Below are 13,806 nucleotides of genomic sequence, written 5' to 3' on the forward strand. Positions count from 1 at the left end.
TAAGGTTTCGGGTAAAAGTTAGTCAGGGTTATTTTTCGGGGGTTTGGGATTAGTCCTTGGTTTAGTTGGAAAGAAAAATCTGATTTTGAATGGGAGTAGAATGTGTATGTGTGCGTGTTTGTCTGTTCTGCCAATGCTTTTACAGGAATCCTTGGCCTCTGTTTATTTCCCTGTCTTGTGGAGAACAGGCTTTTGTCCTCAATGGACACTGTGTGTTTGTGGGTGTGTGTGCGCGGATGCAATATAATGAGTGTCTTGACACACGCGCACTCACTCGTTCCGAGAGAGCTGGTATGCTACAAAAGATTTACAGATTGAAAAGGCACAAGAGAAACTACTGTCAGTGGTTTAACTTCAGCAGGCTTGTCAGAACAAACTACAGCTACACGCACAAATGCTAACACCCACACACACACACATTAACACACAGTCGCTGGCGATCCCCCAAACAGAACTGCTACACAGTCAGTCCCCCTACCCCCACTCTGACCCCAACCCCCCAACCCCCCCCCCCCACCCCCCCATCGCTCTTAATCCAGACAGGAAATGCTCTGAGTCAGTGGACCAGAATGTATCGGACAGAACTCTTCTAAACGACGCCACACTGTTTCTTTCTCTTCTCACCCCTCTCACCCTGCTCTCTTCTCACCCCTCTCACCCTGCTCTCTTCTCACCTCTCTCACCCTGCTCTCTTCTCACCTCTCTCACCCTGCTCTCTTCTCACCTCTCTTCCCCCGCTCTCTTCTCACCCCTCTCACCCTGCTCTTTTCCCACCCCTCTCATCCTGCTCTCTTCTCACCCCTCTCACCCCGCTTTCTTCTCACCCCTCTCACCCCTCTCTCTTCTCACCCCTCTCACCCCTCTCACCCCTCTCTCTTCTCACCCCTCTCACCCTGCTCTCCTCTCACCCTGCTCTCTTTTCATCCCTCTTCCTCTCCTTTCTTTTTATCTCTCACTACTCCCCCTCCGTTAAATGATACATGTAAACCCCATCTGGGAACCATCAGCCCATCACCTTCTGTGTGTGTGTGTGTGTGTGTGTGTGTGTGTGGTGTGTGTCTGTGAGAATGCATGCACGTGTGTGTTTGATGTTCTCCCAGCGCCCAGGAAAACACAGGCTTAGTTTATCAGTAGCTAATGGTGAGTAAACCAAGCAGAACAATTTCTAATGCAGTTTACAGTTAGATGGAGGACATCAACACTAAGAAATACTGCTAGAGCCGGGCCTGTGTTTGCATGAGGGGAAGAAGTGAGAACAAAATAAAAAATGTGTGCGTGAAAGGAAAGTTTTCTATGGTAAATGTCATGACAAACGGTTTGGTTTCAATGTTTTAAATAGAATTTGACTCAAACAGGGTTTTCTGAATGCCAACTCAAAGTCTGATGAAGAAGAGCATTATGGGAAGTGTGAACATGGATAGTTCCATGGTAGATGTGGATTATTCAAATGGGATAATGTTGCGAAAAATAATGTGTGAAGGAAGGAAGTGGAGGGCATTGGAATATGTGTGTGTGTGTCTGTGTATAGAGGATTAGGTTTATTTATTACACTTCAACACACTAAATTAACTCAGTCATCCTGGGACTCCACTATCTTAATAAGGACAGAGGTCGCTGGGGTGACATGTGGAAGACTCAGGGAGGGAGGAGAGATACCAAAAAACCCTGCTGAAACTATCTTGTGGTGAAGGATGGAAACGAGCGATAGCAGAAAAGAAAACAGGAAGGGATGATTTGTGTAATCTCACTGAGCCCCCTCAACAGATTATAATCTAGGTAATGAGCCTGAAGAACAAATAAAAAAAACATAAAAACAACAGCAGAACACGGCTTGTTGACAGAGATGACATGACCACGGTTATTAGAATTACACTACTATACAGCGCAGGAGAGTTGCGTTAGAAAAACATTAGAAAGGTAACGCTATAAAATCCTCGCCCCTCTGCCTTCTGAGGTAACAGACGAACCTTCATCTACAGGTACATCTGCAGCCCACCAATCACCACTGCCTGTGAATGCCATATGACCATCTGCAGCTTTTGTGTGATGTTGACAAATCGTACCTCAGAAATTGGCCCATGGGAGACGTCTACTTTGTGCGGGTTAGCGGCATCCCCCTTTCCTTTCATATGATATTTTGCCGACTGGCTCAGCAACGTTAGCTAGCTCACAAAGGAACTCTAATACGACCGTGTTGTCTGCCAGCAGAGGGGTGTTTACAACCTACAACATCCACCATATCTCTGTCCATCTCCCCATATTTTCTCTCATTCTCGATTTTTCTGCCCCACTCTTTGACTGAATCACTCTTCTTTTTTTCTCTCTCTGTTGGGGCTCTCATGAAAGCCCACTTGTTAATGCACAGCCGGGTCCTACAATAGAAAACAACATTAAAAAAGTATTTGCACCAGGGCGTTTAAATGACCGGTTATAAAACCATATGACCTTTGTGTTCAGTAGCCCCCCAGTCTGGTGCAAAAATCTAATTTTCTTTATTCAGGTTATGGGGCAACAAAGCTAGAAGCGTTCTTGACATAATGGAAAATACAGTTTGTGTATTGCATCTAAAGTGTTGTATTACTTATTAACTGTAAACAGTGTTAATGTGTGGCATGCCTAACTAGGCCTACGTGAAGAGTTCACGTGTCGTTTGAGGGGCTACATCCCTCAGGGTAACAGTTAATTAGGTAAACAGTGTTAACCAAACGGTCCGTCTCAGTTACCGAACACAAACAGCCTGTTTAATTAGTCAGGGACGTGATGATCGCTGGTTAATAGAGATCAGGGAGCCCATTTAGATACAGTTGGGAAACCCTGATGTAGTGACAAAAACGAATGGTGACATCACAGCGCCCCCTAGAGATGAATCGGACACACCATACAGCACCATACAGCAGTTAAACGATTTTACTGAGACACGGTACATTCACACTATTTGCGAAATTTCGGATTGCCAACGATAGCATCGCCCAGAGTGCTTCGCTTGTAGCATACCTGTGGTCAAACTAGCGTCATAACAGCAGGTAAGCTGTGTATTAAGGTTTGAGCATAGCATATTTGTATGAAGGAACAGAAACGTATTTTAATACATTTTTACATTTTATATAACTACTCAATCACATCAATGAATATGCCTCATTGATGTTATTCTTACAACCAGCTTGCTAGAATTAGGTAGACGCCAGTCAGCTAACGTAGCTATCAAATAGTGACACCAGAAGCACTATCTCGGCAACCAGTCGCCACGCTGCATTGTTTTTGTTTGCGTCTCTATAGGAAATTAGCGTGCAATCGTACATCTCAGGGAATCCCATCAGTACTACTAAAATGTTCTTTTTTTTCATCCATCTTTTCTTTTTAAAAAAAAAAAAAAAGGACCGCAAAGCAGACAATTGAACTGAATTATTTTGGAACTTAAGTTCTGTTCTTTTAATTGTATGGAGATCATTTCACAACCACCTACGTAAAATCCCCTGATTGGTCAGTCCCCAACGATATGATTTGCGGGTGATTTGCATAAAGTTGGACATTCTTCACTTTTTTTCCGGCTCTCACGGATCCCACTCATCGCCCAGCATACCACTCGCTCGCCACGGTTCCCTTCATTGAAATTAATTGAGCCATCGCTCCCCTATCACGAATAGTGTACCGTTATGGATGATCTCTGTAAATGAGAAATTCTGACACGAATGTTAGAAAATGTGCACACAACCGGAAAGTGTATTTTCGGTGCATACAGCTCATGGAACACGAGTGACCACACTTCCCATTTATATTTTTTTCAGTGTAGCTCTTGAAAGTTTCAAAATAACTGCATTCACATTCCCAGAAATCCAGTCTGGAGGACTTCCAGGATTTGGAAGAAATGGGAAGGATATCAAGAGGCTTTATCCGTTATTTCGTAGAAACCTGGGCAATTTTGGGAGACATTTTGCAGCCTTATAGATCTGGTATTTAACATGGCAATGAGGGCACAGACCTTTGTTCCAAGTAACAGTAACAGATTACTGTTGAATTACACATTTTATAAAGAACTACCCATTCATAAGAAACAGTCAGTCCCTAACGGGAACAGGCTAAGGAATTACTTTGAATGGTAGAAACTGTTCAATATCATTCCTTTTATGCCATTCTAGACACGCACCAGTCTCCTGTGCCAGCAGTTCATGAAACTAGTAATGGCCATAAGAGGCTTCATTACCGTTCTTCTACCAGCTGGATATTATGCTAACAACGGTAACAATTTATTTTTCAAAATAAAAGCAAGTCAGTGCATTATGTTTAATGTCCGTTCTAATATTGAAACTTGCAAATTGGTGACGGAGGGAATTAGACACCAGAGATTAAGGATTAATTCTTAAAATCAACTTTAATCATTTGAAATGATTGCAAAACAAACCACAAAAAAAGGCAAAGGATGTTCCATTCAACGGAACAACAAATGGAGATAAAAACAGCTTGGTTGAGGCTGAGAGCGTAACAGCCTAGTTGCTGGGCGAAAAGTTCCCATGACGACGATACCGATCCCAGACAGGCACGCACTGTCAAAACTGACCAAGCAAAAAATAACACTACGAAAACGTCTTCCCTTTAACATTCTTCACTAAAGCAGTTAAATCTAAAACAAATCTAAAAATAGTCATTCACCATTTTAACACCAGGTGGACGGAGGGAGTACTGGCTCGATGAATAACGGCTGGAATGGAATTAATGGAACGGCGTCACAGTGTCTGTGCGTCTGATAACGCTACATTTATTGAACCATTCTCCACTCACCAGCCTCCTGCGATTTCAACCAATGTCCAAAGGCAAAATGAGCATTGAACCCAACACTTCAGATTATCAAACTACATGCTCATTAGATTAAGGCCTTAATATATCTAAAGAAAGCTTGAAAAATGTACATCACAATTCGTATTTTTCAGTGTTTCATTTACACACCCCTTTTCAAAGTAAAGCAGTTCTATAACCATTTGGAACAACAATTCTAAAACAGGTTTAGAACAAATATGTTCCAATTCCGGTTGTAGAACAGAATCTAAATCACTCATAAGGCACGTCACTGTACCGTCAATACTTCAATCTTCATTTAGTGCAAAAACCCATCAACAATAGTGACATACATTTCGGTACAACCACCACTACTGACTAACGTGAAGCTCCCCAAAACTGGTTCAGTCTAATGGGTCATGTTTGGACTGGTCCTGGATCTGGGGTGAGGTTTCTATCTCATGGTTCAGGTTAGAACTGGTCTTACGTACACGGAACATGTACCCAGATCGATCTATAGCACAAATGGCACCCTATTCCGAACGCCAACACTTGATTAGGCAGTGTGGGAACAGGGTCCCATTAGAGAGGGATGGTGAAGCAGTGGAGGAAAACGCCAGCATTCCAAGACATGATGTCCCAGTTCAGGGAATTACATCCAACTGATGGTGAAGTTCTGGCTGAGGTTCAATCCTAGGTCTGTTACTGTCAATACCTACAGAGACAGAAGACAGAGGGGGTGGTGGGGTAGAGAAGGATACTTACTTTTAGATCAGAATCAGAGTTTGATTGCCAAGTAAATATCACAAAAAACAAGGAATTTGTTCCGGCCCATTAGTGCATTTTATACAAAAGAAATAAAAACAAACAGTGGACTGAGCATAAAACCAGTAGACAGAGCATTAATAAGTTACTAAAAAAATTTGTAAGGTGCAAGATATGTCCAGTTTACCCACAATGGCTAAGCCTTGACACAGTGGAACACGGCCAGTGAGAAACAAATCGATAGACATTGTTGAGCTTCTAACCTGTAAACCTCAGCCTCACCTGATTGTCTCTGTAGCTAAACGCTGCATCGTGGGAGTTCACAGTGACCCGGCTGGGCTTTGACTTCACGCCGTAGATTGAGGCCGTTTCCACGGTCATGTAAGACGCCTCCACGTGGTCACGCAGCACCTCTGATGTCATGGTGTTCTAAAACACAAAGAACACAGGGTTTGAGATGGACAGTTTGCTACAGTGACTAACTTTGAGTGACTTTTTGCAGGGACAAATGTTACTATAATATTGTGTAATCATTACTCTGCTTCAAACAATACAATAAAAGGTAATTTCAACTGTGTTAATGTTTTTTTAATTTGGGATCGTTCTTGGAATTTAACCAATACACCCATGGACATTACTCTGAACTGCCTGGGTTTAAGATTAAACCCCATCTTGAACACCAGTGCCATCTACATAATGGGGTTTGCTTTATGACCGGCGTGGTCGCGTTCGTTAAACCACACCTTAACCACACTGAACACGATCTCAGCGTACTGGTCGGTCTCAAAAGTGTCAAGGCTCTCTCCGTCGTCCCAGAACAGTTCTCCTGTGGCTGAGCCGTCTTCAGTCAGACAGGAAATCAGGTGGAGAGGCTGACCACTGCTCACCCACAGGGTGGTGTTGGGACGCTAGAAATTGAAAAGACTATTACATTTCACATCGACTGATTGTCCGTTTACCTGTCTAGTTATGACTGTAGTAATAGCAGTGCTATTACCTGTCTAGTTATGACTGTAGTAATAGCAGTGCTATTACCTGTCTAGTTATGACTGTAGTAATAGCAGTGCTATTAACTGTCTAGTTATGACTTCAGTATTAGTGTTATCTAGGTACTTGTGTAGGTATGATGGCTCCTTCTCTCAGGTAGAGATTGATCTTGTCCAGAGGAGCATGAAGACGCAACTCTTCTCCTTTACTCCGGACAGAATCTCCCTGGGAGAAAGACAGTGAGCGAGAGAGCAAGGAGACATTTAACATTCAGTATTCACATGACTACCAACCCGCTTTCCTTCCAACCCCCTGCCTTGGACGTGTCATGTCTCATGCTCATCGGCTTCTCACCCTGGTCGGTCTGAACGGCTGTGTATCCTTACCGTGTAGTAGTCGTACCAAAGCCCCTGGGGGAAGTAGCCCACCACATAGTCCACCCCTGGATCCAACACTGGTGTCACCAACAAACTCCTCCCCCACAGGAACTGTTTGTCAATACCATACGTCCTAACGTCTTCAGGGAACCTAAAAACGCAAAAGCATGCAAGCCAGGATCATACAGAGGCGCAAGTTTCTGTGTGTGTCCGTCCGTGTACACTCACTCGAACAGCAGAAGCCGTGCGACAGTGTCCGTGTGTGTGTGCGCGTGTCTGTGTTTGTGTGTGTACACTCACTCGAACAGCAGAGGCCGTGCGACAGTGTCCGTGCGTGTGTGCGTGTCTGTGTGTGTGTGTGTGTACTCACTCGAACAGCAGAGGCCGTGCGACAGTGTGTCCGTGTGTGTGCGCACGGTGGAAGAGCGTGTACAGGAGAGGGAACAAGGAGTAGCGGAGCAGCAGGGACTGTCTCATGGCGGCGCGGGCCAGGGGGCTGAACGCCGTCGGGTCCTGGGCCTGGAGAAAGAGGCACACGTTAGCCGGATCTCGGTTACCGCCTCAGCCTCCGAATCGACAGGGTCGCGGCCTTACCGGCTCGCCCAGGGTGTTGTGGTTGCGTGAGAAAGGGTAGAAGGCGCCCAGCTGTGTCCAGCGAACACACAGCTCCTCGTCGCTCTGCTCGCTGAATCCACATACATCAGCCCCGACCAGGGGGACACCCAGGAGGTTAAAGGTCAACATACCTAGGGAGAGAGTTTTAATACAGATCCAACCCTCCCCAAATTATTTGGACTTTGTGACCTAGAAACTGACAGGCGGTCCAGAATACATTACCAATCAAAAGTTTTGTGGTCAATAACAAATCTGATGTTGTTTTGAATGGATATGAATTTTTTTTTTGCTTTTCATTCAATAACAAGGACATTCCTGAGTGAGTGTATTCTGGACCGCCTATCAGTTTCAAGGTCACGATGTACAAACGTACTTCCATTACCAGAAGAATGTCCTTCCCTTCCACATGGGTGACATTCTTCCAGGAAACTCATGCATATAACTGCAGTGAACAATACAAATCAGCTTGTGTTTAACTAACCTTCTGTGGGAAGTCGGCAAAAGGTATGTAGAACATTAATAATACAACTGACCTTGAAGGGACATGCCCACTAGGAAAAACGTGATTTTCTGTCATAGGGGTTAGGTTTAGGGTAAAACCTCCAATTAGTGTTAGGCATTAGGGCTAGGTTAAGTTCAGGTATAAAGGTTATGTTGAGGTTAAGTGTTTGTTGCATCCCTACTTGGTTAGTAATAGACGGTGTGCATCCTGACCTGCTATGGAGGTGTACATGTCCTTCCAGTGACTCCGGTTGTCTCCCAGCCAGTGACCAGAGTAGAGGCCCTGACTGGGGAAGGTGGAGCGGGAGATCACAAACGCCCTCTTCCCCAGGATACGCCTCAGAGCACTGGAGGAGAAACAAAGACGTTGGTGTGGCAGGTCTTCCCGTCTGAGGGGAACAATGTGACCATCAGAGGTGTTGGTGTGGCAGGTCTGCCTGTGTGAGAGGGGGAAAGAGGCCCTCACTTGGCAGAGGCCTTGGCTTCCAGTAGCCCATAGAGACTGTGCATGTTGTAGTGTAACGAGGTCTTCTGGAGCGCCGAGGCACACACTGTCTTGGCCCTCAACAATCCCCCCAAAACACCTGGAGATGGAGACATTGTGTTAGGGTGTGGAACGCTGACATTCTGCCTGGAACATGGTGTGTGTGTGTGTGTCTCACCAGGTGTGTAAGGGGGGTTCTCTAGCTCGTTGTCAGGACAACCTACTGTCGAGCCATCCACGAAGTTAGATGGCTCGTTCATGTCCTGAAGGGAACACAAACACAAGGAAGGCTGTCAGGAAAATGTGAGAGCAGGCACAGAGGCGCAGAGGCACAGAGGCACAGAGGCACACATACAATCCACAGGCCGTCGAAGGGGACTTGGTCATGGAACCTCTTCAGGTTGTCGTACCACCACTCATGGGTCACCGGATCAGAAAAATCTGGAAAAGCCGTCTGACCCGGCCAAACCTGAGAAGTGAACAGACCACAAAACTTTTAATCCAAAAGATATCTTCATTCATAATTTAACATTCAACATCAATTGTCCATCTCAGGGGTTCAGTTCACCAGTGGGTGGGTGGGGGGGGGGGTGTGTGCTTCCCACCTTCCCAATGAGAGTCTTTCCATCGCTGTGGTTGATGAAGACTCCTCTCTTCAGGCCTTCGTCATACGGCCAGTACCGTCCCTCTTGCTGGACGCTGCTGATTCCGGGGTCCTGGGGGGCATTTCAACAGGTCAGGGTGTTAACAACGCAGTCATATTAGGGTTAACTTTCACAGCACACAGGTGAGAACCACACCCACCAGGATCATGACGTAGCGCTGTCCATGGTTGTGGAGGTCCTTCACCATGTCAGGCAGGGTGGAAAAGTTAGCAGGGTCAAAGGTGAAGTCCAGGGCATGGTCCATGTAGTCAATGTCATTCCACTGGACGTCCTGGAAGAACACACAGTCCACTAGACTCCAGGAAGTCCATCAAACGAAGGAAACACCCCTCAATGAGCCAACTGCACATACCTGAGGAATCCCATAATTCCTCATGTTCTTCACGACATCCCAGGTGGCGCTGCTTGATCCATAACCCCAGCGACAGAGATGGTAACCTAGCGCCCAATAGACAGGCATGGAGGGGTAGCCTATGACAAACAATGGGGGAGATGATTAACCATGACTTTGGATGAGGCTGTAACATGGAAGACATCCTTGCATGACAGCCTCATCCCATAGACTGACCTACAACCTCCAGGTACTGTCCAATCACGGAGGCCGGGTCAGGACCCAGGAAGACGTAGAAGTCCAAGATCCCACCGATGGTACGCCAGGTGACAGCAGGTCCTGGCTGGAGAACCACATCTGCAGAACCAACATTCACAGAGAATTTGTAAGCGTCAACTTCACAGGCCCGGCCTAGGTGTTTTTCACATCAGCCAAAACACCAGAGGGGTTAGGAAGGCGGTGAGGGTAGGAATGGCACGCGGCCAGAGGGGTTAGGAAGGCGGTGAGGGTAGGAATGGCACGCGGCCAGAGGGGTTAGGAAGGCGGTGAGGGTAGGAATGGCACGCGGCCAGAGGGGTTAGGAAGGCGGTGAGGGTAGGAATGGCACGCGGCCAGAGGGGTTAGGAAGGCGGTGAGGGTAGGAATGGCACGAGGCCAGAGGGGTTAGGAAGGCGGTGAGGGTAGGAATGGCTCGCGGCCAGAGGGGTTAGGAAGGCGGTGAGGGTAGGAATGGCACGCGGCCAGAGGGGTTAGGAAGGCGGTGAGGGTAGGAATGGCACGCGGCCAGAGGGGTTAGGAAGGCGGTGAGGGTAGGAATGGCATGTGACCAACCCATAGCGTTGCTGTTGAGCAGGAAGAATCCGTGTGCCGTTCCACGGCCTCCCTCCTCCATGGTCAGATAGAATGGATGGGCCCCATACAGGTTAGTGAGCTCCTGAAGACACAGCCGAGAGAAGAGCCACCATCATTACCATTAGTCAGACACAGACTACTGAACATACAGCATACACAAGTTATTTAAAAACAAAAGATTCAGACGTGATCCTTCCTCTTCGTCTTTCCGTCTCAGTCTTTTTGCACATCCTACCGCTTATTTCACACGAGTCCGCTTAAACCGAGAGTATAAAGACAGGCGGACGGCTGAAAACGGGGTTTTAGCAGCACATGGTTGACTCGAGAGTCAAGACGACACAGGTCAGCGTGACAGTTACCATGGGCGCCGCGTCTCTTGCCCACATGGTCAATGTGTTCCAGTGGATGTCGTGGAGGAAGGAAGAGCGGTGTTCCCCCAGGCCGTACACATACTGGCTGGACAGACTGCTGGACAGCTGAAGGAACTGGTCACAGAAGAACAGGGGAGCTACAGTCGTGTTGAGCCTGCACGGGGACATAAAAGAAACAAGGTAGATAGAAGGTAGATAACCATTAGAGTAAAACAAACCATTGCATCCAAAACTCTACATGATATCAATGAGAGCCTACAGCACAGTCCCCGAGGACGTTCTCTTCACAACGAGACCGAAGGGGTCTTTGGACAGCTCCACAGAGTAGGCGGGACTAGAGGCCTTCTCCGTGGCATTGGGCACAGCAATGGGCACCTCAAACCGCGACGCGGACGGGTCGCTGATCTAAACACAACAGGAGAGAGATAATAGATTGATACAACCTCAGTGTGCGTGCGTGCGTGCGTGTGCGCAGCAGCTACCGGCCGTGTCCTCACCCTGACTCTTAGCCTGTGGTCCGTCTCGTAGAGGACCTCCAGCTGCAGGGTCAGAACATCTTTGGGGTAGTAGGTCTTCACCGTCCTCACCAGGGTGCCCACCTCACCCTGCTCCGTCTGGTTAAGCGACACCAGGGAGTAGGAGGGGAATGTCGGTGAGTAGAAACACCACGGCACACTGTTCCTCACCGGGGGAGGAGAGGAGGCAGGGATGAAGCAGCAGTTCCTTGCCTCGCACAGCTCCCGCGTCACCACGACCCCTCTCTCGGGGTAGCAGTCAAACCTCCAGGCTTCTGGGACCCCCGCACAGGCCTGGGGGTCAGGTATGGCCTTGCCCACCCCCGGGGAAGGCCTGGGAGGCGGGGCCATGTGGGGAGCACTGCTGGAGGGGGCATGGAGCCAGAAGATGGTTCCCAGCAGCCAGATGCCACTGGCCATCAGGAGCAGGAAGCCCAGGGATATGATGGCTGTGGTGGCAGAGCAGGAGGGCCTCCGTGGCAGCAGAGGGCGCTCTGATTCTTCTGGGGCCTTCACCTGGACATGGTGGCAGGGTCACAGTTAACAGCAATACAAGCCCAGCTAAAAATGTGTAGGTCTAGGTATCCTCTGAGTGGGTTAGCCCCAAAAGGGAGCAGTAGCTCTGGTTACACTAACATTTCTGTAAAACAATCATCCCTGATCATTAATTTGGTCAAAGACGTGATCAGTCTCATTACATTCATATAGCACAGTGTGAATGATTGGCCCGTTTGATTTCAATTTTGTTTTAGACAGAGAGCAAAATCCTAAGGAAAACAATTATGTCGGTATTACATGCAAGTAAGAACAGTCCATACAACATTCTCTGGCGTCGTCGCGAGTACATTCAGCCAATCATACCCAGGACCTAAACCAGTCAGTTGTCTCTCTATGCAATACATAACCACTAACAGTCCAAGATATCAGCTTGTCCTCACCTCGGTCACTTCCTCAGGAGGCTCCTCTGAAGCAGCGGTGTTGGAGAACTGGACATCCTCCGGACTCAGCCGCTTGTAAGACACCATCTTCACAAAGAAAACGCCGCAGTTTTGGAAAGCAGAAGCACCCGTCACATGCCTTGTCATGTGAAATCCAGTAGATCGTTTCCCGATATTGTGGACATCCAAGCTAACAAACACACTAGGTTGTGAATTATTTTGTTTAGCCGATATGCAGAGAAACTGCCTTACTAGACTTGAACGCTGAAACTCTCACAAAGTTGTGCAACGGTTGCTGCGTGCCGAAGGTTGTTTGGCTAGTTCCGCTGAAATTAACGTTAGCAAGCTAGGTCGCGGTTTGAATAACACATTGTCCATAAACCTGCCGAATACATTATGCACTAGTTGACCACTACTATTAAACTGAAATCGTCGACAAACATGACAGTAAAGGACAAATTGTGGGGACACTACACTAACGTCATTAGCTGACTAGCCTTTGCAACATTTGCTTGCGTAGTTACCTGACTAACGTTACTTAGGTTTGTAACAAACAGCCTAGATAAATGAAGTAATAGTAAAGCTACGGCTTACCTCGACTCAAAAATGACTCAGGTCGGGGTGAAAATTGGACAGTGCGTATATCTGATGTCCGTGCGTTCGTTAGCGTGGGTCATTCCTGGTGGAGTTTGATTTTCGGAGCAGATGACGACACCTTTTGGTGACTTGATACGAAGCCCACATTCAGTTGCAACACGTTCTCGAACGTTGCAAAGGGACATTCTGTGATGAGGCTAGACGTTAGTCCCAGTTCTACGCGTCGTAGAGGAATTGTTGTTCTAAAGGAGCTGAGTGTTATTACTATGTTTATTCACTATCCATTCAATGATTCTAGTATATGTTGTAAGTCCATTCATATGTACCTCGTGACATATATATCATATACATGTAACATGTATGTGCCTCGATCATAAAATGTTATATCATTTAATTTGAATATTGGAATAATAATCACCAAATATGTTTGACTCCAGGGACACGTTCAGTTACATAACGTTCTTGAACGTTGCAGAAAGAAATTCATAGTAAAAAAAACGTGATCAAGGTAATCACTATATTGAATCGACACTGGCCTCTTGCGTCGAAATAGAATGTATCACCACAGAGGTTTTGCTTTACTGTGCTACCAATAGGATATATCCATATTGCCACTCTTTAGAAATATTACACTTTATTTGTACAGAGAGCGATTAATCGTTTCCGGGCACATGGACACGTACGCCCTCCTATATAACCTGCAAGGGGTTTATCCATATGTGCTGTATCACTACGTCTACATTTAAGATACCGGTTTGTGTTATTTGTACAGTCATATATATTTTATTTTTAATATTTTTTATTTTTATTGAATCCAATTTTACAGACAAAATAAGTATTATTTGTACAGTCATATCGGATTTGGTCCGAAGTGCTTTCTTCGTCATAAACTATGCGACACGTTTTTCTCCGACGTCATCACGTTTCCATAAACAACACTGTTCGTGGACTCTCGTAACTATGACCACTACATTGGCATAATCAAAAACTATCTAATTGAATATTCGTTAGAAATAATTGACGTCCCTCTCAACAATA

General features: G+C 46.5%; 1 protein-coding gene across 2 annotated transcripts; it reads right to left on the reverse strand.

The window, feature by feature from the left end:
• Positions 1 to 4,350: 4,350 nt before the first annotated feature.
• Positions 4,351 to 12,980, reverse strand: si:ch73-12o23.1 (lysosomal alpha-glucosidase). 2 transcript variants are annotated; one of them, XM_010903395.5, is made up of 21 exons: positions 12,766 to 12,980; positions 12,172 to 12,258; positions 11,216 to 11,749; positions 10,978 to 11,123; positions 10,707 to 10,872; positions 10,327 to 10,429; positions 9,733 to 9,852; positions 9,517 to 9,635; positions 9,304 to 9,435; positions 9,105 to 9,215; positions 8,855 to 8,968; positions 8,678 to 8,762; positions 8,482 to 8,599; positions 8,229 to 8,362; positions 7,494 to 7,645; positions 7,270 to 7,418; positions 6,909 to 7,050; positions 6,649 to 6,747; positions 6,279 to 6,443; positions 5,818 to 5,964; positions 4,351 to 5,485 (listed from the first exon to the last, which is right to left on the reverse strand). In XM_010903395.5, exons 2-21 carry the CDS (start codon positions 12,256 to 12,258, stop codon positions 5,423 to 5,425), a joined length of 2,886 nt encoding a protein of 961 aa, XP_010901697.3. In that variant the 5' UTR covers positions 12,766 to 12,980; the 3' UTR covers positions 4,351 to 5,422. The 2 variants fall into 2 exon arrangements, with proteins under 2 accessions (XP_010901697.3, XP_010901696.3); XM_010903394.5 differs by having other exon boundaries at positions 12,172 to 12,361.
• Positions 12,981 to 13,806: the final 826 nt, after the last annotated feature.

The sequence above is a fragment of the Esox lucius genome, chromosome 9, assembly GCF_011004845.1.
Source record: "Esox lucius isolate fEsoLuc1 chromosome 9, fEsoLuc1.pri, whole genome shotgun sequence".
Lineage (NCBI taxonomy): Eukaryota > Metazoa > Chordata > Actinopteri > Esociformes > Esocidae > Esox > Esox lucius.

What these genes read in the sequence shown, in the direction of transcription:
- si:ch73-12o23.1 (XM_010903394.5), bottom strand. Translation starts at nt 12,318, where the DNA reads ATGACAAGGCATGTGACGGGTGCTTCTGCTTTCCAAAACTGCGGCGTT. An exon ending in AGCGCTACGTCATGATCCTG is followed by an intron (nt 9,216 to 9,303) that starts GTGGGTGTGGTT and finishes AATGCCCCCCAG; the next exon opens with GACCCCGGAATCAGCAGCGT. An exon ending in TCGTGTTCAGTGTGGTTAAG is followed by an intron (nt 5,965 to 6,278) that starts GTGTGGTTTAAC and finishes TTTGTGTTTTAG; the next exon opens with AACACCATGACATCAGAGGT.